Here is a 27,688-nt window from a genome sequence, read left to right as displayed (position 1 = left end):
CCCCAGAATTGCTTCAGGACAGAGGACTCAGACTGGCAAGGGGACATGCAGCTGCTTTCCAGCCCTTTCCCATCAAGAACTGGGCACTAAGGCAGAGACTCACATATCTGTGCTCTGGGCCCATGTGTGGGTGTCTGGTCATGACTGTCTCCAGAGTCTGAGAAATGACCTCTCCTTCCCTGACCTCTCCACTTGTGAGCCTCTGTTCCAGCCCTTCCATCCTGAACAGGCAAGTTCCTCATATTTGAGTCCCTCCTCCCTAAGGAGAGAAAAGATAATTCCTCAGAAGCTGGCTAGCCAGAATGTGCTCATGTATTTGAGAAGATCCTCCACATCAGCAGAGCATGGGGTGAGCAGGACCTCCAGCCTGCTGTTTTTCCACAGTGGGTGCTAGTGGGCTCCCTGTCTTTCCACCACCAAGTCCCCATTTGAGGATGGGACTCCTCCTGGGGAGAGTTGGAGTCACAGACTGGACTGGACAGCTGTAGATGCCTCTGTGTCTGAGGTAACTGTGGCACTCATTGTGTTGGGCCTCGGATAGAGATTTTCCCATTTTGTGTCCCCCATCTCTTTAGTTTTACCCATTTTGCAACAATCTAATAATAATATGCTAGTGATTTAATTTGGTACTTTGTAAGGATTCATCTGCATTTTTAGAAACAGTAGCCTGAGTAGGTGGTTTCTTAGTCCAGAAAAAGAATTTCTAAGGCTGTAACTTCTGGTACCTTGATTGCAGAAGATATTTGGATCCCCTTCCAAGAGAGAACAATTGTGTTTGTCTTTTTCTGTACTATTACAGCTTCGTAAGCTTAAGTTACCATTACCTCATAATGTTTGATGTCCGATATGGCATGGTCTTTTTTATGATTTCCTTCTTCAGAATCCTCTTAGATATTCATTTAGTCTCTCTCCTGGGTAAATTTTGGAATTAACTCCTCATGTGCTATGTGGAAATCCTAGAGGAATCGCCATGCATGTGTAGAGCAGTGTGGAACGGGGCTCTGCAGTGTTGAGTCTCCTGTTCGTAAAGTGGGTGTCTCCACAGCTTGTCTTTTCTTACATCCTGCACTTAAGTTTGGCCATTTTCTGCTAGTCAGTCTTGCACATTTCTTGTTAGGTTCACTCTTGGGTGTTTCCTCATTTGTGTTACTTGCATATTGCCTTTTGGACTAGCTACTCTCTCCACATTCATTGCTGGGCCTGAGCTCTGCTTTGGGGTCAGGGAGTGAGAAAAGGAGAGAGGGGCCTATGAGAGTGAAATTCCACAAATCTGATATAAAGTGAGAACCTGTCACAAACACAAAATAGAAATTTGTCAATTTACCCTAAAAAAACTATGAGAGTAATTCCATGCAAGGTTAATTCATATGTGAACAGACAGCTTCCCCCCTCGCCCTGACCTGTGAGTTTGCTCGTCAAGTGGTCTCCTCCTGGGCCTGCTGTCACCTTCTCTGGCATAGCTCCGTCTCCACTACCTGTTCCTTACTGTGTCTACATGAAGTGATTTTGCTGCTCACCACTTTAGTAAACTTGCAACCTCATCACTGACCTCCTTGGACGTTCCTCTACCTATAGTGACCTGTGCCCAGCCAGTGTGGTGTTGTGAAGCTGACTGGATGTGGCCTGGCTTCGGCTCCCCACTTTAGACGGCTCTCTGGAGCTTCCTCTTCCTTCTGTGCAGGCACTCTTCTGTGCCTGTGCCTGGAGCATGGAAATACATGCGCATGCATCGAGCCCCTTCTCACAGAATTCACCCAAGCCCTTCTGTGACCTTCAGCTCCCTCTAGGAATGTGGAGAGGGCTATTTTGTAGTGAAACCTTTCAAATCATTGCTGCTTAAGCAGATGTCTCTAGCTAGCATTCGTGGAGAAATGAAGGGATCCAGAAAACCCTTGGAATTGCAGATTAATTTCTTTATGTGCTTCTGTTTTCAGAGATTTTCAGCTTTCACTGGATTTCCAAAAGATTTCCAACACTCTCCCCCTGCTAACAAGTGTTCTGCTGGAGGTGGTGGCCTTGTTGATTTGGTTCAACCTGCAGACCCTGCTGGAAGCACACACTAGTTAGCTCCCATCAGGACCCAGGCGCACCTCCTTCCATGTGTGAGTGGGTATTAGCTTTGACTCTACACAGGGTGGCAGAAACCATGACTGGGGTTGGTGCTTCTCTGAGTACCCAGGTGGGCATAAGATGCCTCTGCTGTTCTTTTTTATTCAAACACTAGCGTTCCACAAGTCTGCCATGTGGGGCCGCCCTGCCCTCTGCTGTCTTAGCACTGAGGTATGGTTTGCTCACAGATGCCTGTCACTATCACTATTGGGTTCCCCTGTACTATCACTCCAAGGACCTTTCCCATGGAGTCAACAAAGTGGAAATTGTTAAGAGTTCTCTTTCTTGGCAAATGTGACAGCATAAGAAATAATGACCTGGTCTTCCAGGATGAAAATTCAGCTGCATGTACACTCCAGTGGGGCATCATTTCTCTAAGGTGCAGGTGTATTGCAGCTCAGTGACCAGCTGTGGCAGCAGGAAGTGCCTGGGTGAGTCATTGGTGGTTGCCCTTGGCCTGTTGTGTGTGCTGTCCCCCTGCACCCTCCTCTGGGAATAACCACTGCAGAGATTTCTTGGGTGCTTCATAGATCCAGTGATGAACAGAAAGGTGCCCTTTGAGGAGTCCCGCCTGTGAGCTCAGGGCTATCGCTTCTCTGCGACACTTGCCCTGACTGGGTCTAGAAAGAAGGTCATCGTGGCCTGAATCCCTTGCATCTAGACCCTGGCGTCCCCTTTGGCACCTGCACAGACCGGACGCTGTGCTGAGTGGGGGAGTGACGACAGGGCTGTTGTATGCGCCCTCTCTCTTGCACTCGTTAGAGTCACCAAGTGGAGGGATGGCACAGTGCCCATTTCTCCTGTGGGCAATTGCTCTGTGGACTTGGGGAGGCCCCTGGGATCAACCATGAATCCTCTTAGGTTAGACTAGACTGTGTGGTCTCTATTTAAAGTTATGCTGTACCAGGGAGTTAGCCTCTAGTGCCATTAGCATTAAAGTTTCATGATTCTTTGGAGCTGTGCGTAAATGTGATAGACCAGGTGGCCTCATGAAGAGAGAGGGCCTTGTCCCTAGAGGGATAGAGGGTAGTTTCAGAAAACTGGTCCACACTAAACCTGATGTATTGGCAAGGGGGCCCACTCAGCTCTGGGCAGCAGCCCAGGGAGCCACATCTTCTGTGTCTTGCTCCAATTGGGTTTCTATTTTTGTGTTGGGCTATCCCAGCCCACCCCAGGGTCTCAGAACCGTCGCCTTGTGCACCTTACTCCTTTCCAAGGTACATCTTTGTTGCCCCTAGTGAAAATTAAGTTGCTTCATCTCAGTCACACTTATACTTGAACTCTAAAAATGAGATCAAATTCCAGTTCTTTGAGATCAATAAAATTAATGAGCTTCTAGCCACACTAATCAGAAATCATAGACTTCTGTGGTTTCACAGATTACCAGCATTGAAAATGAGAGATAACAGTAACACTTGTCATTTTCTGTTTTGTTTTTAATTAGAATTGTCCTAGTGAGTATGAAATGGTATCTTGTTGTGGACCTAATTTTTCTTTTGACATTTGTGCTTTTCGTGCTTTGTGGAAGAGACTTTTGCCAAGTAAAAGACTGAGAAGGTTTGCTCTGTTTCTTTATGAAAGTTTTATAGCTTTAGCTTCTAACCTCTGGATTTAGGTCCCTTTTGAGTTAAATTTTTAGTAAGGTGTAAGGTATCGGCCTCCTCCTGCATGTGATCTCCAGTTTTCTTGGTACCATTTGTTGAAGAGACTTCTTTCCTCGGTGAATGGTCTTAGTCGCTTGTCAGTAATCAGAAGCGAGGGCTTATTTCTGGATTCCATTTCTGTTCTATTGGTCTGTATCCTCTATCTCTCCTTTTGCCAGTACTACACAGTTTGATCGCTATAGTACTACAGTAAGTTTTGAAATTGGTAACTAAGTGTGATTCCTCCAGCTTTCTTCTTTTCTATATTATCTTGGCTATTCAAAATCCTTTACAATTCTATATGAATGTTAGGGTCAGATTCTTTTTTTGCAAAAAAAAAAGACTTGGAATTTGACAGTAATTGCATTGAATCTGTTGGTTGCTTTAAGGATTATTGCCATCTTCCCAGCATCAAATCTTCCAACCCATGAACACAGTATTTTTCCCATTTATTTAGGTCTTTGTTTTTTTCCGTAGTGTTTGGTTTTCAATAAGGAGCATTCAATTCCTTAGTTAAACTCATTCATAAGTACGTTATCTCTTTGATATTATTATAAATGGGCTTTCGTTAATTTTCTTTTTGTTTGTTTCTAGTGCGTGGCTATGCCACTCGTGTGTTGCTTACATACTGCAACTTTGCTGAGTTCATTTATTAACACTAATGCTTTTTTTTAAATTTAGGTTTTTCTACTCTTAAGATCATGCAAACAGAGATCGTTTTCCTTTTCAATTTGGCTGTCTTTTACTTCTTGTTCTTACCTAATTGCCCTGCATAGAACTTCCATACACTGCTGTTTGAGTAGCAGTCGTGTGAAAAGGCAGCCTTGTCTTGTTCCTGACCTGAGGGAAGCCTCGGTCTTTCACCACTGAGTCTGATGCTAGTTATGGGTTCATCATGAAAGCCCTTTATTGTGTTGTGAAAGTTCCCTTCTATTTCTAGTTATTGAATATTTTTATCATGAAAGGACATTGGATTCTTGCCCAGTGCTTTTTCTGCCTCAATTGAGATGATCATGTGAAGTTTTCCCTTTAGTACTGTTAATTTGGTATATTACATTAATTGATTTTCCCGTGTTGAACTCCCTTTGCATCCCTGGACCATGGTGTACAATCCCTCTAATGTGCTGGTGGTTGCAGGTTGCTCTTATCGTTGTTGGGGATTTTTACATCTTATGTTTATAAGGTGTGTGGTCTTAGTTTCTTTTCATCTTTGTCTTAACTGGCTCTTTTAGGAGGGTAATGTTGAATTCATAGAACAAGTATGAAGTGTTCCCCCTTTTGTAAATTCTGGGAAAGATTAGGAAAATCAAATTAATGCTTTAAATGGTCTGTAAAAGTCACCTGTGTGGCCATCTTTGTGGGGGAAATTTTTAGTTGCTGGTTTTGTGTTCTTACTTGTTACAAGTTTGTTCAGACTTGTTTCTTTTTGATTCAGGTGTGGTGGTTTGTAAGTCTAGGAATTCGTTCCTCTTGCTTAGTTTGTCTACCTTGTATGTGTGCCATTGTTCATCTTATCCTCTTTCCACCCTTTTTATTTCTTGCAGATGGTGGGAATATCCCCACTCTCTTTTCTGACATTAATAATTTGCCTTTGGTTGGTCCAGTGAAAGGGCTGGCGCTGTTGTGAAGCCTCACTTGTGTTTGATGACTTTTTTTCCTTTTGAGCCCTAAACAGTACTCCTCTTCTTAGTCACGCCATTTGCAACAGCAAGTCTGCTGCTGTCAGCACTTGGGGGCCTCCACCTGGCCTGTCTGTTTGCTCCAAGAGCTTTTGAGATGATTCCTTTGATTTTGAGCAATTTGATTATGATATGTCTTCTATTTTTCTTCATGCTTCATGTGTTTGGGTTTTCATGTGTTTGGGTTTTCATGTGTTTCTTACCTCTGAGATTTTCCTTCTAGAAAGCCCTCCCTCAAGACTCTGCCACTGGCCACACCTAGATTGCCTGGATGTACCACATAAGTCTCTTACATGCTTCCATTTTAAAAAATATTTTTCGGTGTTTTTTATTTTCAACCACTCCTATCGCTGTATCTTCAATTCCCTATTTTTTTTCTTTTGTTAATATCTAATTTGCCATTTGATCCTTGTATTTATTTTTAGTGTCAGGTATTATAGATTTCAGCTCTGTAAATTTGATTTGATCTCCTCCACCTTCCCCCAGTGTTTCTGCATATCTCTTGAAAATAAGGAATTAATTTTTTTTTTACTGTTGTAAAGTTGTGTTAATTCTTTCTACCATGTGTTGGTTCCAGGTTGGTTTTGGTGAATCGATCGTTTTTTTCTGAAGAGTATTTCACTTTTGTCCTCCTTGCACTTTGATGTAATGCCAGGCAATTTGGGTTTTCCCTTGTTGGATGTTGAAGTATTTCTATAAACATTCTTCCTTAGCTCAGGGATGTGGTGAAACAACTTGGAAACAGTTTGATTCTTTTCAGATGGTGTTTTATGACCTGCTGTGCTGCTGGAAGCAGAGCTTACCCCAGAGCTGAGGGTTGCACTTCCCTGCCCAGGCCAGTGCCCCAAGAATGGGCAGCTTCCTGAGGGCAGGGCCCTCCCTCTCTGCCCTTCTCATGTTTCAGCAGCAGCCTGGGGAACCTCCCTCTCCCACATCTGCCACTCAGGGTTCTGTGTGCTTCAGGGCCCCTGTCCAGCCCCCCTTAGCTGATTTCTGGCTGCCTCTGTCTTACGCTCTCCTGGCTTGTGCTGCCCTGGCATTCTCCAAGGCTGAGATGTGTGGTTGTCAGGCTCACCTCCTGGTTTCCTGTCCTTGGGGGTGACTGCTCTTTGTTGCCTGCCGTCCTGCTCTGGGAAAGCATTGCTTTATGCATTTTTATTTGTCTCACACAGGAGGTTCAGTCCCCGCATTGCTCCCCAACATTGCCTGACTCGGGTGCGAGAGGGCGCAACCACTGAGCAGCACTGTTGTGTGGTGGAAGAGCTGCCACGGCCTCACAGGAAGGTGCCGTGTCTCCGGTGAGGGCGAGAGTTAGGTACACAGGAGGACTTCCCAGAGGTGTGCTGCGTGCAGGCTTGCCCACAGCATGCTCTCAGGCACAGGCAGCTGCAGCCTCTTGGGATCCTGTTCCTTCTCCATGCCCTTCCACAGAGGTTTGCCCTTGCTTTTGTTCTAGACCGTTGGTGTACTTGAGCACTGGGCATTTCATCCAGAAGTCGGGAGTGTGTTATGGCTTGAGAGTCACCCATTGCACACATATTTGCAAGAATAAATAAGTAAAACTAAGTTTCACCCAAAGACTTTGGGTAACCTATGACAGGCCCATCTCTCAGGCCTGGCCAGGGGTCCCTCCCCTACCCCATTGACCTGCTGATGGACTTGCTTCTCCTACCTGTGGCTCCTGAACTCTTCCTGGATGCCCCTCATACTGACCATACCACAGATTGGTCTGTAGTCCCTGCCCGAGTGAGACTTAGTCTTCACTGGTGTGTATTCTGCTCAAGGCAGCCCAGACACACTTTCCCTCAAATGTTTGGGATTGAGTCTTGTTCTGTGGCTGTTGGGTAAATAATCAGTAGGTTTTCTCCTCCTGGGAGGCTGGCTGACCTTTGTCTTATTAGTCTCTGGTTTGTTGAGGGAATTTCACTTCTCTATAAAAATTCCATTGACTCTGCAGACGATGGTACTGAGAACAGTGGCTTTTAGCAGCAGTGCTGCCTCCCGGGTTGCGGCGCACCAGGGACCCCTATACGGGGACCCACCTGCTTTCTCCTTTCCTCCCACACTGGTTGCTGATGGGGGACTGGTGGTCAGGTGACAGTGAGGAGCCCCCGGACGAGGGTGGGGAGAGCGCCCTTCTCGTGCCTGCCTCAGGGAGGAGCGTCTCTGAGGCACAGGGACTCTTCTTTTTGTCTCCCAAGGTCTTTTCCTGGGCTTCTCAGACCCTCTGTACTTTTCCCTGTTCTGTTCCTGCTGTGGGGTGTTTCTTTGCTGACTGGCAGCTCCCCTCCCAGCTCCTCACTCTGTCGCCCTTCTCACCCCTCCTTGAACCTGCCCCTCTGCAGGGAGACATTCTGTGCCCCCTCCCTCAGCTGTGCCCACAGTGGTGGGGTGATGTCTTAGTGGCCTGTCCCCCATTGGCTGGGGGCTTGCCTAGGCCTGGGAGGCAGTTCCCTGGGAGGGGGTAGATTCTTGCAGGAGCCTAGGCTCCCAAAGCCTAGTTGTGGGTTATCCAGCAGACCTCAAGGGTCCTGTTCTGTGCTGCTTCCTGCTACCCCACTACATGTGCTATAGCTGAACCAGCCTTGCCCAAGTGGGGAGACCTATCCCAGTCCATGGCGCAGAAGTTGAGGCTGGTTGGGTGCTGTGGCGTACCCTCACACAGCGCCCTCATGTGATCTAGAGGCAGGGCCCCGGGTACGAGAGAGGTCAAGAGCTGTCCTCTGCCAGGAGGTGCTAGCCAGGAGGACAGAGCAGAGAAATGGCAGCATCCATTTTCACCCAGCAGTTGGGCAAGTATGAATTAGCTCTACCAGTGCCAGTTGGAGCCTGGAGGTGGCTTGGGACCTGGGGCCTCTCTTGAGCTGGTATGAATGGAGCAGACAAAGGGAATAGTAAATATGCAACTAATGCTACAAAACGGGGAAAGGACCTGTGGGGAGGAGGGGTGTGGGGAATGTGATGAGCCATCTTTGTTAAGGGGACGGCTGAACTGAGGGCCACCATCTGGTAGAACTGGCTAGCTCTGGACTGGCTTATTTTTAGAGTTCTACCATTTGAATAAGTGACATATATATATGGTACAAAGTGAAGATCATCAGAAAAAGAGGCAAACTAGTACAAATGAACCACTTCTGCCAATGGCTTTGTCTTCTGAAGGTACCAGTGCTACTGATTTCTCATGCAGAGACAGTCAGACTATTTGCTGGGCCCATTAATGTGCATCTCACTTCTTCCTATGGGCTTGTGATAGAGATAGCACTACCCCCATTTCAGAGTCAGGGCTCAAAAGCTCAGAGCACGCCTTGTCATGTTCTTGCTTGGTGATGGGTCAGGAGTCCATCCTCTCACTCTGACACTGGAGCATGAGCTCCTGGCCCTCTATCTGTGGCCACCAGAGCATGATGGACATCCCCCCCACCCCCATCTTTCAAGGCAGGATATGCTCCATCCTACACAGGTGGTGGGGAGGGTGAGACCTGTGGTCAGGTCTGTGATGACTGGTGGCCATGGCTTGCTTGATGAGGAGCTGAGTAGAAGGAACTGTGAAACCTGAACCTTAGGGTGGGATGGCCAGCGTGTGCCGTTCGCTTTGGAAGACTGTTCTCTAGACCTCAGCTTTCTCACTGTGGAAGGAGGAGCAGGAACCTCAGGAGAACCATGAAGACACACCAGACCACCCCAGAACCTTGACCTCCTCCTGAACCAAGCCCTTCTGTAGCTGCAGGATTAAGTCATGTGGCACCCAAGGGGCTTTGAAAGCCCCAGCTTCATCCTGGACTCGGGACCCACAAGACTGGTGGCTCTGCCAGGGCATGGCAGCCACCCCTGAGCTGTTGCCCTGTTTCTCGGGTGCTTGATTTGCTTGGAGCAGGCAGTACTGGTAATTATGCCTGTTAATTTAGGAGAGCGAGCCAGAGAAAGGAATATAAATTTGTGTATTAACTTCAGATATTGGAAAGGGCAGAACAAACCCTTCCTAGGAGATTAAATGTGGAAATGAAGCAGGGAGCGTAACTTTGAAAACTCACTCTCTAGCTGCATCAGCAGCAGGCAGGGCCCCCTCCCCAGAGCATGTGGAGACCCCAGGGACTCATCTGTGTCTTTTTCCACACATGTGCCTAGGCCCAGCGTGCTCAGCTGCAGAAGGCCTTCTAGGAAAATACTTTTCTCTAAAATCCTCTTTGCTAAGACTGAATATCTTTGAGAATAGATTGAAGAATGGGCCCTTCACAGTTTTAAGTCATTTAGCAGGGTCTCTTGGAAGGTGCAATCCAATTAGTCCTTGTGTTCCTTTTTTTTTTTTTTTAACCAACTCTAACTACAAATTTTTCTCAGTGAAGTATGAAATAGGTAGTCGCAGACCACAATATTAATGCATTCCCAGTGTTCTCTACATTTCTCTCTGTGCCAGCTTACAGAAACAAGGATTAGCTTGCATTGACCACAGGGAGCTGGTAACAAATACCTGTGCCTCTAACTCTGAACAAGGTCCCTGACCAGTCGTGAGGGGATGGAGAAAGGAAAGCCCCTGGGTGCCCTGCCTAGCTCCCCTCATGAGGGGGAACAGATGGGTTCAAGTACACTCAGCAAGTATGTGAAGATACACCAGTATGAGTGGTGAATGTGGCTTGGAGGCTGTGGTAAGTATGTGAGTGTAAGTGTGTCTGTGTACCTGAGTGTGTATGTTGGGGTACAGTCATGGTGGAGTAAGAAGTAGGGAACCCATCTTTACTGCAAGGTTCTGCCATGCCCCAGACAGGTGTTTTAATACAGGTTTCTCACTATACACTCACTCACACCTCAAAGACAGTGGTCTCATCTGTGAAAGTGGAGGGGCAGTCAGCATGTGAATAACCCTGGAACCCTCCTGTCTGACGGTGTCAGCACTTTGTCACAGTGTTGGGGACCCCTGCTCCCCTCCCCCCACCTTCAGACTTATTGAGAAACTGTGGAAAGGAGAGGTTACAGTAAATTCAGAAGCCTGCGTGGCTAGCTGTGGCTATGAGATGGGTAGGTAAGGGGCAGGGAGAGGGCTGTGTGTTCAGAGCCTGAGCTGTGCTCCAAGGTTCTGTAGGAACCACACTGTTGGCATCCCCTACATCTGGCTGGGCTTTCCTTCTTTTACATATCGGGATGTTGAAAACAGTTCTTAAGTCAGGTGGATAATAGGTGAACATTCTAGATCTTTTATTTCATTCTGGATTCACTTAATTTCCTGCATATTTCTGTAAGCCTTTTGGGAGCTCAGCTGCACTTTCTCGAAGGCCTGGCTTACACGCTGCCCCGTGGGTGGTGCAGCACACACCAGTGAAGTGTCAGGTGTCCCGCACATCTGCTGCCACATCCCCCAGTTCCAGGTCCGTGTGCCCAATTCTGAATTGGGGGTGGGCTGGCAAGTTGTCATGCCGTCTCCCAGGTGTCCCAGTGAGGGAGAAAAGCCATGTCCATAAGCCTCATGTTACTGAGCAGAACAAGCACTAGAGTGACCCTTCTGTTGATGAGTGATGAGGGCAGTGGCATTTGAGGGGTAAAAATGGTGGATCGGAGTTGGGGTGCAAATGGAAATTGATGTAAGCACGTGCTGTTGTAGGCAGGGGCCTGTGTGGAGGAGGCAAGAAGTGAGAGAGCTGGAGTCTCACAAGAAAGGGTACACAAGTGTACCTTTGCAGGACGCGGGGTCCACAGAGCAGGATGAGGACGGGCGCAGCCAGCCTCAGAGTGGGAGGGAGCAAAGCTGAAAGTATGTTAGATGTGAATATAGGATTACAAGTTGAAATGAAAGCGCTGATCTTTGAACACTTTGGCGCAAGTCAACATTTCTGCTTTCTGTCCTGGAAATTACCTCAAAGTTTGACAACCAGAAAGACAACTTACAAGTGATAAGTAATAAAGGCAGCATCACACACTTTTGTAAGAAAAAAACAAATAATGAAAAAATATTGATAGTGAGCAGATAAAAACACTACCTGGACCTTTTGTCAAGAAATAAAACTTGGCAATCTGGTAGACTCCCCGATGCTGGAAAAAAGATGTGAGTGCTCCCAGAAGATGGGAGAGCGGGAGCTGGACAGCAGGGGCAGTGAGGGCAGTGAGGGACTGAAGGTGACCGAAAGGACCACAGCAGAGTTCATCTCACTGCAAATTTAGGCAGAGGTGGAAGTCAGGAACAAAGGCAGTACAAATGCTATGTCTGATTTTGCAGTATGTAGAATTTTAATAAAAACTCTTCAGGAAAACCATAAGAATGTTGGTATCCCTATTGTTAACCACTGAAAATTGAAACATACAGTGTAAATATAGTATCGAGTAGCAAAAGTATATCTCACTGTAGAAAGTAAACATTGAGACTGGTGCATTTGACTATGATTAGCCAAGTACAGGAAATTAACAGGAACTGTTAAACAGAAAAGGATAGGTATACTATAAATTTAAGCATTGTAACAGCAACCACTAGACCAAAAATACAAGCCTTTTTAAGTATCAAGAAAAATTTCACACACAAAAAGTAATGGAATGAAATAGTTTTAAAAGTTATAAAACAGAAAACATAATAATGCAACAAAAATAAATCCAAACTTGTTATATCAAAATATAAACCAGCTATATTGTCCTACTAAAAGGAAAAACCTTTCTGATTGGATTACAAAGTAAAACCATAAAATGCTGGGAAATGGAGCAATGTTGGAAACATTGAGTATTGATTGCAAACAAATTTGATTTCAAACCAAAAAGCATTACGGAAATCAAAGATAGGCACTTTCAGCAATAAAGATTCAGGTAAACATCTCTTTGTCAACTAATATATCATCAATATTTAAAAAAAAATAACAAATAGCAGATATGAAGGATATTATCCAGGACACTGCAGTAGGAAAGTTTATTTTACTTCTTAATCCATGATGTATCAAATGGACTAAAAATTAGTGCTAAAAAAATAGTTCTGTTTAATATGTACAAAACTAAAAGAACACTTTTTAAAAAGCATTGATAGGAGCCATTCATCAAAATCAACCATATATTTGATAATAAAGCCTGTATAAAATTAACGGGGTAGAACTAACACAACTTTTTCTGATCCCCATGTGATGAAATTTGAAATTCAGAATAAAACCAAAATAAGCAAAAGCTCCTAACTCCTGGAAATTTAAAAGGAAACAAAGAAACAGCAGGAAACTATCTAAAACAGTGCTTGATTTAAAAAAAAAAAAAGGAGTTCAAAAGTGCATAAAATAGAAAATAATCATCATGAAAACACTTCTCACCAGAGCCTGTGGGAAATAGCTAGAACATTGCTCAGAAGAAAACTCTCAGGTTTAAATATTTATATTATTGAGCAAGAATGAATGAATGAATATACATGGATTAAACATCCAGCTCAGCGCAAGAAATTAGAAAAGGAAACAAAATAAACCTTAGTAAAGCAAAAGAAATTTGTAAAGATCAAAGCAGAAGTTAATAAGAAAGTGAAAAATGGTAGAAATAACAAATAAATCCAAATGCCTGTGTTTTTAAATAGGCAGTAACACATGAATTATACACAATCGTAGTAAAAAAAAAAAATCCTATTCCTAGTAATAGGAAGTATCACCACCCAACATAAGGAACAGGGCATTACCTTGGAGTTACTGACCGGGAGGGGGCAGGAGAGCTTCCAGGCATGCTGAGGATTCTGGGTCTTGAGCTGGATGGCAGCCACAGGTGTGGGATATTCCAAGAGTCCCTGGGCTGTGTGCTTTGTGCTCCTTCACACTTAACTGTTTTTCCTCTGTAGCGAAGAAAATAAAAATCTAAAAATGAGTTCTGTAAGAGCTCTATAAAAAAAAAAAGAATTATATCACAACTCTACCTAAATAAGTTTAAACATCTGAATGAAACAGCTGCATAGGAAAATTATTGATACTGACTTTTGAAAGGATAGAAGTTTGAAACAGACCAATTATTATAAAGTTGTCACAAATTAAACACCCTTCCCCACCCATAAGGAAAAGAAACTGAAAATGTTTCATTTGGAAATTCTACTAGATAACTCTTAAGAGTGCAGCGTCCAGCACATAGTATCAGCTGTCCCAGAACCACCTTGCCCCAGCGGTCACTTGGCGTTTGAATGAAGTGGGACCTCACCATAATGACATGAGGGAAATGTGTGAGGAACTCGCTAACTCTCAGCTCAGCAGGCACTGGGCATGTGGAGGACCCAGGCCAGGGGTCTGGCGCTCTGGGTCTGTAGTCCTGCATCTCCACCCAGGGTAGTGCTGCCTCTTCATACCCAGGGATTCTTGCTTCCTAAGCAGTTACTGAGAGCCTGCTCTGGCTTAGGGGTTTGTCAGACAGGCAAATCATGATTCGATAAAGGTACAAACCCTCCTGGAAGTGCCCTGATACACAGCATTGGGCACCAGGAAAGTTCCTGAGGGAGTCTGGGGTGAGGGAGGAAGAGGACCTTTTACCAGGAGAAGAAGCAGAAGCAAAAGTTGCCCGGCTGCTAGCAGTGGGGCAGTACTCAAAAGCCACGGGTGCAGGCTCGGAAGTGGCAGAGCTGGGACTTTGGCCCTGCTCTCTCTGTACTGACTGACTAGCCAGGGGACTAAGCTGGCATGGAGGGTAAGCCCCGAGGACTGAGCTGAAGAGTGGTCAGGGCCCAGCCTCAGGACAGTGATGCTGAGCTCACAGCTGGCTGACGGGGCTCAAGTGTGCACTTCTGTGCTGCTGGCAGTGATGGGAGGCTGGGTTGCCCAGTTTCCTTCGGGAATATCTGTCTGTTCATTGGGACCGTTGAAGCTGAGGACAGCCGGGGCTGTACTTTGGTTGAGCCAGGGCTCACTCCTGGGAAGGTCCTTTGGGTGGGGACCCCACTGCTGTTTTTGGGTCTGCCCTGCCCCTTATGAGCCCAGGATCACAAGTGGAATCAGCTCCCTGTGCTGTCTTCGGCCGGCAGTCCCATGTAGCCTGGCCACCCTACCATCATCCCAGGGCTGTTAGAGCAGGTTGAAATCCACATTCATTTCCCTGCTGTCTCTGCACTGCCTGTCATCCTATAGATGAATTTGAAGTAGAAAAATAATTAAAATACCATGGCCCACAACTGAGATGAAAACAGGCACAAAATGATGTAAAAATAAACTATTATAAAATTAAAAAAAAAAAAAACCTCTGGGCAAATAAAAATACCATGGCCCTTAAGAGAGGTCAAAGTATTGGTACGTTTACAGTATGTTCCTTCCAACTGCTGTGACCCTCTCATCATACTTCAAATGACTGTTCCCCTTCTGGAACCAAGAAGCACTAAGACAGACAAAGTCTGTTTGGAGAAGCGGGACTGCTTTAAGCTCTGGTAGCTTCAAGCCTCTGTGATTTCCAGGAGATGAGGCAAGCAGAATATAGTCTCCGCACCTGCTTTCTGCGCGGGGTGGGATCCTGTCCTCATCTTCCCAGTGAGGGGCCAGTGGCCACTGCCACTTGGGTGTCTGTGGCCCAGGCAGAGGCAGCTCCAGCAGTGCTCACCTAGTGGACCCTCATTCTGTGTTTCTTGTAGCTGGAAATGGAGCTGAAGATGCTGAAATCTCAATCAAGCTCTGCTGAGCCGGGATTCCTGTTCACTAGGGAGGAAGCAAGCTCACTCAGGTAGGTGTTCCTGCAGCCCTCCCCACCAGCGCCTGGTGCACTATCTCTTCTCTCTGTCACCTCCTGGAAGATATTTCCTTTTTCAATCACATGCTATCCCTTTGGCTTTCTATCTGCAGAGACTTGCCTCAGCTGGCTTGAGTGTTTTTTCAGCAGCGTTTCTCAGGCCGGCATTGACAGCTGGGGTTCTCAGTGTCCCAGCACTCAGAGAGCAGAAGACTGTCACGGTGCTGTCTGTTGGGACTTGTGTTTGTTGCCAGCAAAGAGGAAACAAATAGGAGTAACCCTGCTACCCCCACCCCCAGTGCTGCAGGGGCCGCCAGGGGGTCTGAGTGTGGGTTTATTCAAAGGTGATGCAGAACCAACCCTGTTTCAGAAGATAATTGCTCCCAAAGCAACAGTCGCACCAATGTGTGACCACACCACCTCTGGTCTGTGTTTCAGATGAGACTGGGAACACGACTTGCATTTCTCAGGGAACATTTCCACCACTCCTCCCAATCCCTGTGACACCCCAGTACTTTTTGCTAGGCTCCTCTGAAGCATAAAGTGCTTTTCCAGAAAAGTCTTTTCTGAAATGGTCAGTTCAGAGGACAGCAGTCAGCCTGCTGGTCATCACCCTGCGGTGAGTGCAGTGGTCAGCAGGGGAGCTCTGCCTTGTAGTTCATGCACACAGACTGGTTGTGTGTAAATGATATGTGCTAACTATGTATGATACATAACACACACTCATATACACAGTTATAAAATACAGCTCTTCTAACGAGAAAGCATCAGTAAAGATTTAAGTGGCAGCAGCTGAAGAACCCATTCAGCTGGAACAAATCTGTGTCCTTTCTTTTCTGCTGTCAAATAGCAGCTCCAGCAAATCCTAAATGTTGTCTGTGGATTTAGCTACTGGATAGACTCTCAGTCCATCCAGAGACTCATATGCCTGTGCCAGTACCTGCCTGTCCGCTAAGGCATGCACCCTCTGACATCTGTGTCCTGCCAACATGTTTACCAAGGCTATTTCCTGCCACCCTAAGACCCTGGTGTAGGGTGTTTGGAGGACTTTACTGTTGGGATATCGCAGCATTCCTCACAGTGTCCATCGTCCCTCCCATGCCCTTTCCAGACTACAAGGTTGTGAGGTTCTTACTGTTCTTCTACTAAGTGAGTGCTTCTCAGATGCTCCTGCTTTCTGTCCCCTGTGAATCTGCAATCAGGAAGACTGGGCCCTTTGCCCCTTAGCCATTGTTGGTCTCAGATTTGGGCATACCTGGGGAGGGCAAGGCTGGAGAATCACCACTGGAAGACAGGTGTTGGAAAGGAAGCTGGCTTTCCTCTGCTCCCCGCTCTGCCGAGCATAGCCTCTGTCTGGGCCTGCATCTGTGCACCTGGTCTGTGATCCACCTGGAGTTGTCACAGCCAGGTTGAGGTGCTCTGGACTTGAGGCCATTTTCAGAAGGTGTCTGCCATGAGCCTCCTGACAGGTGTCTTCAGGCTTGATGGAGGTCTAGGGCAATCTTTCAGGGGACTTTTCATCCTTACAGCCCTTCCCAGCAGCAGCAAGAGGCTTTAACAGGAAAGCCCATGTGACCACGGGCAAGACATAGTGGTGCAACACACTACCCAACCACCAGTAACTGGGAGCTGGTGTCCATGCAGAAGACATGGTGCCACAGGGGGAATTAGCATATCTCCACCTGCTCTTTGCAGGGACTGGTGTGGGGAGAAGGGAACCCCACACCCTGGAGCAGAGGCCTGAGCCCTTCCTACATCTACCTGCCACTGTTTCTTCCTCTCAGGGACTAAATAGGCTTCTTCCATCCCCAGGATTCTAGAACTTAAGGACATGACTGCTGGGCTGCATTTGCATGTGTTGATAGCTCAGACCTTTAATGCACTGTCTCCTTTTCAGTTCTCAGGCTTCTCTTGAATTTTTCATTGGTTTTTCTTCTCTCTCTTCTTCATTTCATCCTTCTAAAACTATTGCTACTTGAATGTTGAACTTCCTGAAGTAGTTCTCTGGTTAAAAAAAATTTTGATCCTATTTTCAATTTTTTGTTTGACTTTCTAGAAAAAATTTTCCAGTGTATGAACCTGTCTTTATTTTATTTCTACCCATACACTTGATTTCCTGAGATTTTGGTGGTAATCTGTGAATGTTCTTTTATATATATATATATGTATGTGTGTGTGTATATATATATATATATATATATATATATATATATATGCTTATATGTGTATATGTGTAAATACACACATTAGACTTTATGTTGATATTTTATGAATACAATATATTCAGTGTCACTTTGATCATAATCTGAAATTTTCTCCTCTCTGCTCTGAGCTGCTTTCTTTCTGTCAGCTTGGTTTGGCCTTTGCCCTTTTATGTTAACCATCTCCCTGAATGTGTACTGATACTAAGTTTGGGGGACAAGCAGCTCCTTGGACACAGGTGTACCTGGGTAAACTCTGCTCCTGTAGCTTGTGAGCAGTAGAACATGACTGGGCTGTTTCACTGGGAGTGTAGAATTGGTGTCTTGGTCTTTCCTCTGGGCACACTCATCTTTTTGGGTAAGACCCCTCCCAAATGGAGGGTATGATGCCACCAGCTCCTGAAAGCTGATTTGGCGATAGTACCACAGAAGCTCAGTGCCATTGTTCCCAGAATCCCTGGAGAGAGTTTAAAATGAGGGGATGTAGAGATGCTTGTTTCTAAAAGGATCTTCAACTTGGAGTTCTAATTTAACAAAGTGGCCCCATTCTCCCTAAGCCCTCTTCCTTATTACTCACTGAACATGGTACCATAACAGGGAAATCTTGGAGGTTGGGGTGCACGGGACCTAGGACACGAGGAGGGATGTGGTGGTGAGTTCCCATTTTCTCACTACCACACATGAATCTGGGAAAGGAACCGGAGAAAGCACTAGTCTGACCCAGGGAACACACACACAGAGGCAGACACACCTGCACACAGAAAGGTCCAAGAAAAACCTGTCCCCAGTCAAGGGGGAATAGACACTCTGACAGAATGGAACTCCTTTCTGACAATACTTGCTTATTTCAGCCAAATGCCAAGGAAGATCCTATCCCATTGGCCCCTACTCCCTGGCAGCAAGCAGCAACACTTCTGTCCCACCGAGTAGTGTCAGCTGGGTCAAATGGACTTGTCATTCACATCAGCCTTTAGAGAGAGCAGTGCTCCAGTGCCCATGACCAGATGTGGCAGGAGGGCTGGATGGGAGACGACTCTCCATCCCCCACTTACCAAAAGTAGGCATGGCACTGATTTCCATGCCACAGATCTTGGGGTGATTGGGAGCTGATCCCCTGAACCCACTTTGTGGTATCAAAGAGATAGAGCAAGATAGGAGAGACTAGTTACCCCACTCTTTCCCTAACCCAGGTCAGAAGGCTCAGCAAACAGCCTCCTTCTGTACCCTGTAGCAGTAAAACAGTATAAGGTAGCTCACATTCAGTGCGACCCCATCTGTTATGCCAGTGGGATGCAGCAGAGGGGTCCTCTTTTGCTAGTACTGGGTCAGCAGGGCCCAAGGGGTAGCAGAATTTCCACCTGACACCTATCACTGCACTGACATAGGATGGCTGCCTGCCAAAGGAAGATTGAATAAGATGTATATTTAATAGAGTGCTCAAAGTGTCCAGAATGCAAGACCTCTCATCATACCCCCAACAGGGCAGTCATGAATGAAAAAGACAGCCTTCAACTCATGGTGACTCATATGGTAGAATGATTGAACATGGACTTTAAAGCAACCACAATTAAAACATTCAACAGTTACCAATTTTAAACAAAGGAAAGAAATGGTAAACCTCAGTGAACATACGTTTCATTAAAAAAAAAAATGTGAATTATAGACCTGAAAAATACCTAAAAACCTCACTGGTATGGCTCATCAGTAGTTTTAGTTTGGAGATGAGAGGGCTGACATCTGAGAGGTAGCGGTGGTGGAAATCACCCAAACCAAACAGTAGACTGAAAACGACAAGAATGACCTCAGGGTCTGTGGCACAGTTGGGCAAGACACCGTGTTCAATTAGTTGGAGTCCCACACTAGGGAGATATTTGAAGAAGTAATGACGGAAAAGTTCTCAAAAATGGTGAAGATTGTAAACTGACAGATTTAAGAAGCTGGGTGAACCCCGCAAAGTATGAAACCAGAGAAATTCACATCATGACACATGCTAATTAGTCTTCTTGAAAATTAAAGACAAAGGAAAAATGTTGAAAGACTCTAGAGAGAAACCATATTATCCACAGGGAGCACTGATTTGAGTGACAGCAAATTTCTCATCTGAAACCAGAAGCCAGAACGAAGCACACAACATTTTTCAAGTTCTGAGAGAAAAGAACTGTCAGCCAGTGAAAATATCCGTCAGGGATGAAAGGAGAACCAAGGCATTTCTCAGAAATTGTAAAAGTAAGAGAATTTGTTTCTCACAGGCTTCCCCTTAAAGAATGGTTAAAGAAACTCCCAAATAAAAGGACTTGCTAATGGGAGGAGGCTTGGCATGTCCAATGGTAAAGAACAAGGGAATATATAAAAAAGAGCTTGGTAAAGACTCGCCCCTTGCCCTTTCTTAAAATTGCACCCCTGCCACTGAACAGCTGCATCCTAGGGTGATGATGTGCTCAGTGGCCTAGAGAAGACACTTGGCCAGTCCAGAGGTAAAGTGGAGGAGTGAGATGGAGCTGAGTAGAAGCAGCTTTCCCACTTGTCGCTTGGATAAAGTGTCAGAGCCACAAGGTACATTTGTATTTTTTTTTTAAAGATTTATTTATTTATTTGTACAGAACTGGGGTACAGGCCAGAGATGCGGAGAGTGAGAGAATTCACCAGAGACAGAGCGGGGAGCAGAACAGGCAGATCGACAAAGTACCCTGCTGAGGGGAGCAGCGGGCGGGTCAAGGAGAGGTCTGCCACGCCATGTGGTCGCCTCCGGGGCAGGCGGGAATCGAACTCATGAGGAAGTGGCTTTAGATTCTCAGTGCTGTGCTTTAACCCGCTGCACCACCAGGGAGGGCCCATTTGTATTTTTTAGTAACCAAAGCAACCACTGAGAAAACGATAAAATGCAATATACTCAAAGTCACTATAAATAAGGAGGAGTTAAAAAAATGTTTAAACAACCCATTAGCAGACAACAAAAGAGAAACAACTTGGAAACAAAACAAACAATACAATGGTAAATTTAAGCCCTAGTAAATCAATAATTACAGTGCAAATGATCTAAATGCACCAAACTAAAAGATAAAGATGGTTAGAATCCGGCAAGATGGCAGTAGAGTGAAGATGCTGGGCTTGCCTTTTCCATAAATTCACAGCTAAACTGCTGTAGAACAAAGTTAATAACTCCTGAAAAATAAACAGATGACTCTAGCATGCAGCAGGAGCCATGGTTCAATGGAAAGGGGAAGGAAAACTTCAACTGAACTAAATTTATTTGGAGGAAGACCAAGACAGTACAGCTCCTGAGCCCTTCCACAGCTGTGGACTCAGGCACATTACCTGTATCCGGGACTTTGGAGACCTGACTCTGCTAGATAAGGGGGTGCATAGAATTGGTGCACTGTTGGAGAGTTTTAGGAGCCAGGATGAAGAGTAACGGTAACTGACTTGAGCCTAAGGTTCCCAATATAGAATATCTGGAGCCCAAACTGACAGGAAGAGCCAGATCGGACCACATGTGTCTCCTGATAGAAGAGGATATTTGCAACCTGAGACTGTGATATTTAAAACAACTGTCACTCCCCACCAGGTCCAAAACCAAGACAATAACCTAATGCTGTTACTAACCAGAGTTATAGCTCCTGGATTTTAAAAAATATTTATTTTATTTATGCATATAAGAACTGGAGTGTAAGGCCAGAGGTGCAGGGGAAGGAGGATGAGAGGATTCACCTAGACAGAGATTTAGTGGGAGCAGATCAGGTGAATCTACTGATTCATAAAAGGTTTCGAGCTGCAGAAGAACTAGAAGAGAAACAAAGGTATCATGTTACCTGACTTTAAACTATACAGCAGCAGTACTAAGAATAATATGGTATCAGCATAAAAACAGACACAAGGATTAATGGAGCAGAATAGAAAGCCTAGACATCTTTAAGTATCAATACTTAATTTATTATAAAACACTCACAGCTGTACAGTGGGAAAAGGAAGTTATCTAATGAGTGGTTCTGGGAAAACTGGAAGGCCACCTGTAAGAGAGAAGCTGGCTTACTCTCTTAACTCCATGCAGAGCTATAAATTCCAAGTGGATTAAAGATCTAGGTGTGAGAGCTACAACAGTAAAATATATAGAAGAAAATACTGGTGATATGTTTCATGGCATCAATGATAAAGACATTTTTGGAAACTTGATCCCTGCAACAAGAACAAAGCAGAAATAATTGGGATTTTCTCAAATTTAAAATATTTTACACAGCAAAAGAAAATGTAAAAAGAAGATTTCTTAAAAATCCTAATTAATATGAGAAAATATTTACACATTTCAGAACCAACAAGAGGTTAACATTTTAATTTTTTAAATATGTTTATTATATCATCCTTCATTTTTTACCATGTATGGTCTCCCCATGAAATTCCCACCACCACTTCACCCGTGCACCATCACCATAGTCCCTTGTGCTCTTCTCACCCCTGTCCTGGCCTTTCTCTCTCCTCCTCCCAAGGGGTTAGCATTTTAAGATAGATTTAAAAACTTACAGAATTCAATAATAGAAAAAACAGAAATAGAAAATGCTAAAACTGGGCATTATTCATTATTGGTCTGTTCAAGACTTTCTGTTTCTTCTTGAGTCAGTTTTGGCAATTTGTATTTGTCTATTTCATCTACATCATCTAATTCATGTATGGTATTTCATAGTATTCACTCAACACATTTTAAAATTTACGTAATCACTAATGTCCTCTCATTTCTGATTTAATATTTGGGTGTTCACTTTTTTAGTTGTTCTTTCTGCTGGGTATACAGTGTATCTCTCTTGTATTTCCCAAATGATTACTGATACCCAGTGTCCTTTCATTTGTTTAGTTGTTTTCTGTACATTCTCCTTAAGTGCCTATTCAAATCTTTTATTCAAATTTTTGTTTACTTACTGTTGAATTTTGCAATTCAAAATTGTAATCCAAAATGCACATGTATTTTGTATACATATGTGTGTGTATTTAGGATATATACCTGTAAAATATATGGCTTATAAACATTTCCTCTTAGTTTGTAGCTTGTCTTTTCATTCTCTTACTAATGTCTAACAAAACAGAAGTTTTTTATTTTTATAAATTTCAATTTAGTGATTTTGCCTTTTATGGTGCTTTTTGATGTGTCTGAAAACTCCTCACTTAACATCAAAGATGTTCTCCTATGTTGTTTTCTAAAAGTTTTATAGTTTCACATTTTTATATTTAAGTCTCTGGTGCATATTGAGAAAATTTTGTCTAAGATGTGAGGTGTAGAGCAAGGTTCATTTTATTTTTATATTTAAGTTGTTTATATCTACATATTTTTTTCCCTACAGATTTTCAGTTACAAGTGTCATTTATGGTAAAGGCTGTCCTCCTTCATTGCATTGCTTTTCTGCCTTTATTAGAAGTCAGTTTGTCTGTTTCTGTGTCTGGACTGTGCTTTTTTTCTGTATTGCTCTGCATTTATGCCTTCCCTACTCTTCATTCTGTAGCCTTATGGTAAGTCTTAACATGTAACAATTTGATTCCTCTAATCTCATTCTTCTTCAAAATTGTTTTAGCTATTCTAGTTCCTTTACTTTCCAAATTGTAGCGTCAGTTTGTTTCTACAAAAAAAAAAAAAGTCTTGTTGAACTTTTGAGTTGTACTGTGTTGAACTTTTGAGTTGTACTGTGTTAAATCAATACTTCAATTTGGGGAGAATTGACTTTTTCACTATTTGGGGTATTTTATTCCCATGAACTATGTTATATGTGTCTAGTTAAGTCTTTGATTTATTTCTTCGGCATTTTATACTTTCTTGTATGCAGATTGTGCACGTTTTATAGATTTATACCTCTGTGTCTCTTTATGTCAGTTGTAGATTTTGTCTTCTTTTGGTTTACTATTTGTACATTACTATTATATAGAAATAAGATTGAGTTTGAATTGTTCTTCTTGCATCCAGCAACCTCACTAAATTACTTGTCAATTCTAGTTCCATGCTTTGTTTAGGTTTTGGTCTTATTTTTTTTTAATTGTTTAGGGTTTTCTACTTAGGTAATCTGTTGACCATAATCTTGGTGAATTTTAGATGTTCTCCTCCAAGCTGTGTGTCTTTGGTCACTTTTATTCGTGGTTTGCCCAGTTAAAACTTCAGTGAGATATTGAAATGGAGCAGCAAGGACTGGCATCTGGAGGGGAAGCACCCAGACTTTCTGCATTTAGAATGATTCCAGCTGTAGACTTTTTGTAGTTATCTCTGATCAGGATGTAGAAGTTCCCTTCTTGTTATTTCTATATCATAAACGAGTGCTGGCTTTTGTCAAATTTTATTTCTCCTTGATTTAGTTGATACGATCGTGTTTTTCTTCTTTAGACTATCAATGTGGGAGATTACATTGATTTGATTTTCAGTTTTCAACCAGCCTGACATCACAAGATAAATCCTCCTTGGTGTAATGTATTGTTTTTGTTATGTATTACTGAATGTAGATGTTTTCTGTGTTCATATTCGTGGTGGATATTGAGCTGTAGTTTTCATTTCTTCTGCTATCATTTTTTGGCTTTTTGTCAGCATAATGCTAGCCTCACGAAATGAGTTGGGAAGTGTTCCTTTCTCTCCTGTTTTCTGGAAGAGATTTTGTAGAATTGGCATTACTTCCCTTTGTTCCCAGTAAACCATGTAGCTCTGGATATTTCTGCTGTGGAAGGTTTTTAAAAATTTCTTTAATAGTCAGGAAAGATTCAGGTGATGCATTTTACCTTGTATGATTATGGGTAGAGTGTAGATTCTGTCAACTTGTGCATTTCTTCTGACTTGTCAGGTCTCTTATGTGGAGTTGTCAGATGTTCCTTTTTGGCATGGTTGCATGTCTGCAGGAAGCTGGTCCCTGATGCTGTACTTTGTGTCCTCTCTTTCCTTTTCTAATCAGCCTTGCTGGAGCTTTAGGATTTAATTGGTCTTTAAAGAACCTGTGTTTGCTTTCTTTGATTTGTCCTTATTGTTTTTCTGCTTATAATTTCATCAATTGCTATTCTGTATCATGTGCTTTCTAGTTTCTTAGTGTTGAAGCTTAAATTATTGATTTGAGGTCTTGTTTTCCAATCTAAGCACTGAAGGCTACAGATTTTTCTCTAAGTACTTCCTCATTTGCATCTCAAAGATTTTTTATCATAGTCTCATTTTCATTCAGTTAAAAATACTTTCTAATTGCATTAGTCTTTTTTAAGTAATGTGTTATTTTGATGTGTGTTTTTACATTTCAAATGTTTGTAGATTTTCCTGATGCCTTTTGTTATTGATACCTGGTTTAATTCCATTATGGTCTGCAAATAATGTGTCTATATAATTTCAGTTCCATTAAATTCATTAAGATTTGTTTATCTTAAAGAATGTAGTCTCTATACTTAAAAGAATGTGTATTGTGAAGTAATTGGGTGCATGTTCTATAAATTTCAATTAGATCTAATTGGCTGTTGGTAGCTTCTGTAGCCTTGCTAATCTTTGGTCTAAAATTTACTAGTTGTTCAGGAACTTTGTTTGATGTCTCCAGAGATACTGTGGGTTTATCTGTTTCTCCTCACAGTTCCATCATTTTTTGCTTCATGTGTTTTGAGACTCTTCTTTTAGAAGTATCTATATTTAGGGATTTTGTGTATACTTGGTGAGTTAACCCTTTTACTTTTTTTTAGAGCATGTGGGGAGACATTATTAAATACATTCTACTTACATATGCTTTTAGAACAAAAGGCAAATCTGTTCTCACACAAAGTGACATAGAATAATGTATGAAAAGATTTTCCTCCAAATTTTTGTCAAATGTGTCTACCCATACTCATCTAATTATGGGTAGTTTTTTCTACTTCAATGTTGTAGGTATTCTAGCTTTACTACAAAGAAAATGTTTCATTAATTCAGAAAATAAGATACTGAGGGGAGAGCATAATCCTTTTACTTTTATACCCTATCTCTTTTGTTTCTTTGACAATTACTGAATTCTAGGTTTGATAGCAATATCGCTCGTGCGGCTTTCCTTCCTTCCTCTCTTCCCTCCCCTTTCTGCCTTCTTTATTTCCTACCTTCCTAACTTTCTTCCTCTACAGAGAGTTAGTCATTTGTGAATACTTTTTAATTTACAGAAAAGCTACAGAGAGTTCCCATATACTGCTCATGATTACCATCTTTCATTAACACAGTGCATTTGTCATTCACATGTTACTGTTAATTACTCTCCAACCTTTATTTGAACTCATCAGTTTGCCTGCTTAATGTCCAAGCCAGGGACCTTGTTGACCATAGCTGTCTCATCTCCCCTGCCTCCTCTGACCTGTGACAGTTTCTCAGCCTTTGTTTTTATGATCCCCAGTGCTGGCCAGGTGGCCCAGTCAACATCAGGCTGATGTGCTTCATGATGAAACTGCCTGGTTTCCATTATGTGAAGTTCAGGGGATGCAGGCGGAGAGAACAGCAGCTCCCCATAATTCAGTTGCTACCCCCTTATCCACCTATGCAGTGTATGCTCCACGCACATGCTGTCTGCACTTTCTGTGGTGGGAAAGGAAGGGTACCTTGTGCACTGCATCCTGTTCAAACCCCAGAGAGACTTTTATTTTTAAAGATTTGACTTATTTATTTATGCATATAAGAACTGGGGTGCAGGCCAGCAGTGCTGAGAGTGAGAGGATCCACCAGAGACAGAGTGGGGAACAGAACAGGTGGATCCATTGAGACAGTAGAGACCTGCTATGCCATGTGGGTCAGCTCTTGGCCAGGGATTACACTCAGGCTGCAGTGGCTGACAACATCTTGATAATGCTGACCCCTGGGCTACCAGGGAGACCATGAGAGAGGTTTTTTAATGCATATTCCCCTTGTAAGAAAGCAAAGCATGTGAAAGTGAGTGATTAACCTAAAGACACACAGCAGCTATCTGGCTGAGCTGGGCCTGTTTTTGTCTGCCTCAGTTTCTATAACAAAAATGCCATTGATATTAGGTGATTAAAAACAGAAGTGTGGGGCCTCCCTGGTGTCCTCAAGGTTGTCTCACCTCCAAATACTATTACATAGGATTTCAACATATGAAATTTTTGGGGCACAAGCATTCAGTACCTAACAGGACTCCTCTTCCTTGTTTGAATGACACCAAATAAGATGCTGTCAGCTGCTTTATGCATCAGACCCCCCTGCAGGACCCCAGCTTCCTTGTTTAGGGGACATGCTCATACATGCTGCAGTGAACCAGATGCAGCAGCCTGAATTAGATTCCTGGCCAGAGATTTGACCCACATGGCATAGCAGATCTCTTCTGTCTTCTCCCACTGGTCCCCTCAGTAGTGTGTTTCAGTAGATCTGCCTGTTCTGCTTCCTGATCTGTCTCTTGGTGAATCCTCTCACCTCCCACACCTCTGGCCTACATCTCAGTTCTTCTACACAAAAATAAATAAATAAAATCTTTAAAAATTATATAATAAAAACAAATGCGCTTTTTTACAATTCTGGAAGTATAAAATATATAGGATGTTGGCGTCTAGTAAGGGCTCTCTTTCTGCCTTGCAAAGGGCACCTTTTCATAGTATCCTAACATGATGAAAAGCAAGTGCTCTGTTGTCTCTTTGACAAAGGCACTAATCCCATCATGGGGCCCCAACTCCTTAACTTCAGCTAACTCTCCTATCCATAAGGCCCCACCTCCAAATACTATTACATAGGATTTCAACATATGAAATTTTGGGGGCACAAGCATTCAGTACCTAACAGGACTCCTCTTCCTTGTTTGAATGACACCAAATAAGATGCTGTCAGCTGCTTTATGCATCAGACCCCCCTGCAGGACCCCAGCTTCCTTGTTTAGGGGACATGCTCATACATGCTGCAGTGAACCAGATGCCCTGCTCAGCTCTGAAACAAAGCATCCTGTCTTGTGAAGGGTGTACATAATCCTAAGTGATGACATGACACCATAGCCTTGAATGGAGGTCAGTGCTTGCCAGAGAACAAAGTTGGCAGAACAGTGCTGTGGCCTCAGACCAGAAGGCCTGGCTAGTGGCAACACCGACAAGGTGCTCTGCTTCCATGTCCCTCCAGCTCCACTGACTGTCCTCTCTCCAGACCATTTTGAGGCTCTTCTTTAATTACCCTGCCTTCTTGTTCAGCAAAAACTAACCTTCTTGCAAAAGTTTTTTAGAGTTTGTGATATATTTATTATAAATGTATGAGGGTAGATAACAACTCTCCCCTTCTGGTTGATTTCTCCTTCCATATACATGCACCCCTACTTTTATTGGCTTAGTCCTCTCAAGTAGTGATCTGTGATGTCAGCCCAACTTTATCTGTCTTTGTCTGTCTGTCTGTATCGTCTGTGTCTGTGTCTGTCTGTCTGTCTACCTATCAATCATTTAATTGTCTGCCATCTGTCTGCCCACATCTCTTCATCCATTCACCCATCATCTG

At 43.6% G+C, this 27,688-nt stretch overlaps 1 protein-coding gene across 3 annotated transcripts in view; it reads left to right on the top strand.

The window, feature by feature from the left end:
- Window positions 1-27,688, top strand: part of MAD1L1 (MAD1 mitotic arrest deficient-like 1 (yeast)) — a 321,869-nt gene that overhangs the window by 186,738 nt on the left and 107,443 nt on the right. For all 3 annotated transcript variants that reach the window (XM_012729276.1, XM_004688054.2, XM_012729277.1), the window contains one exon: window positions 14,967-15,055. In XM_012729276.1, the coding sequence (XP_012584730.1) occupies window positions 14,967-15,055 (89 nt within the window). The remainder of the gene's footprint in view (window positions 1-14,966; window positions 15,056-27,688) is intronic.

The sequence above is a fragment of the Condylura cristata genome, unplaced genomic scaffold (genome assembly GCF_000260355.1).
Source record: "Condylura cristata isolate star-nosed mole 26May11 unplaced genomic scaffold, ConCri1.0 scaffold00024, whole genome shotgun sequence".
NCBI lineage: Eukaryota > Metazoa > Chordata > Mammalia > Eulipotyphla > Talpidae > Condylura > Condylura cristata.
Note: the sequence above shows the minus strand (reverse complement) of the source record. Positions and strands in the feature narration are given on the sequence as shown.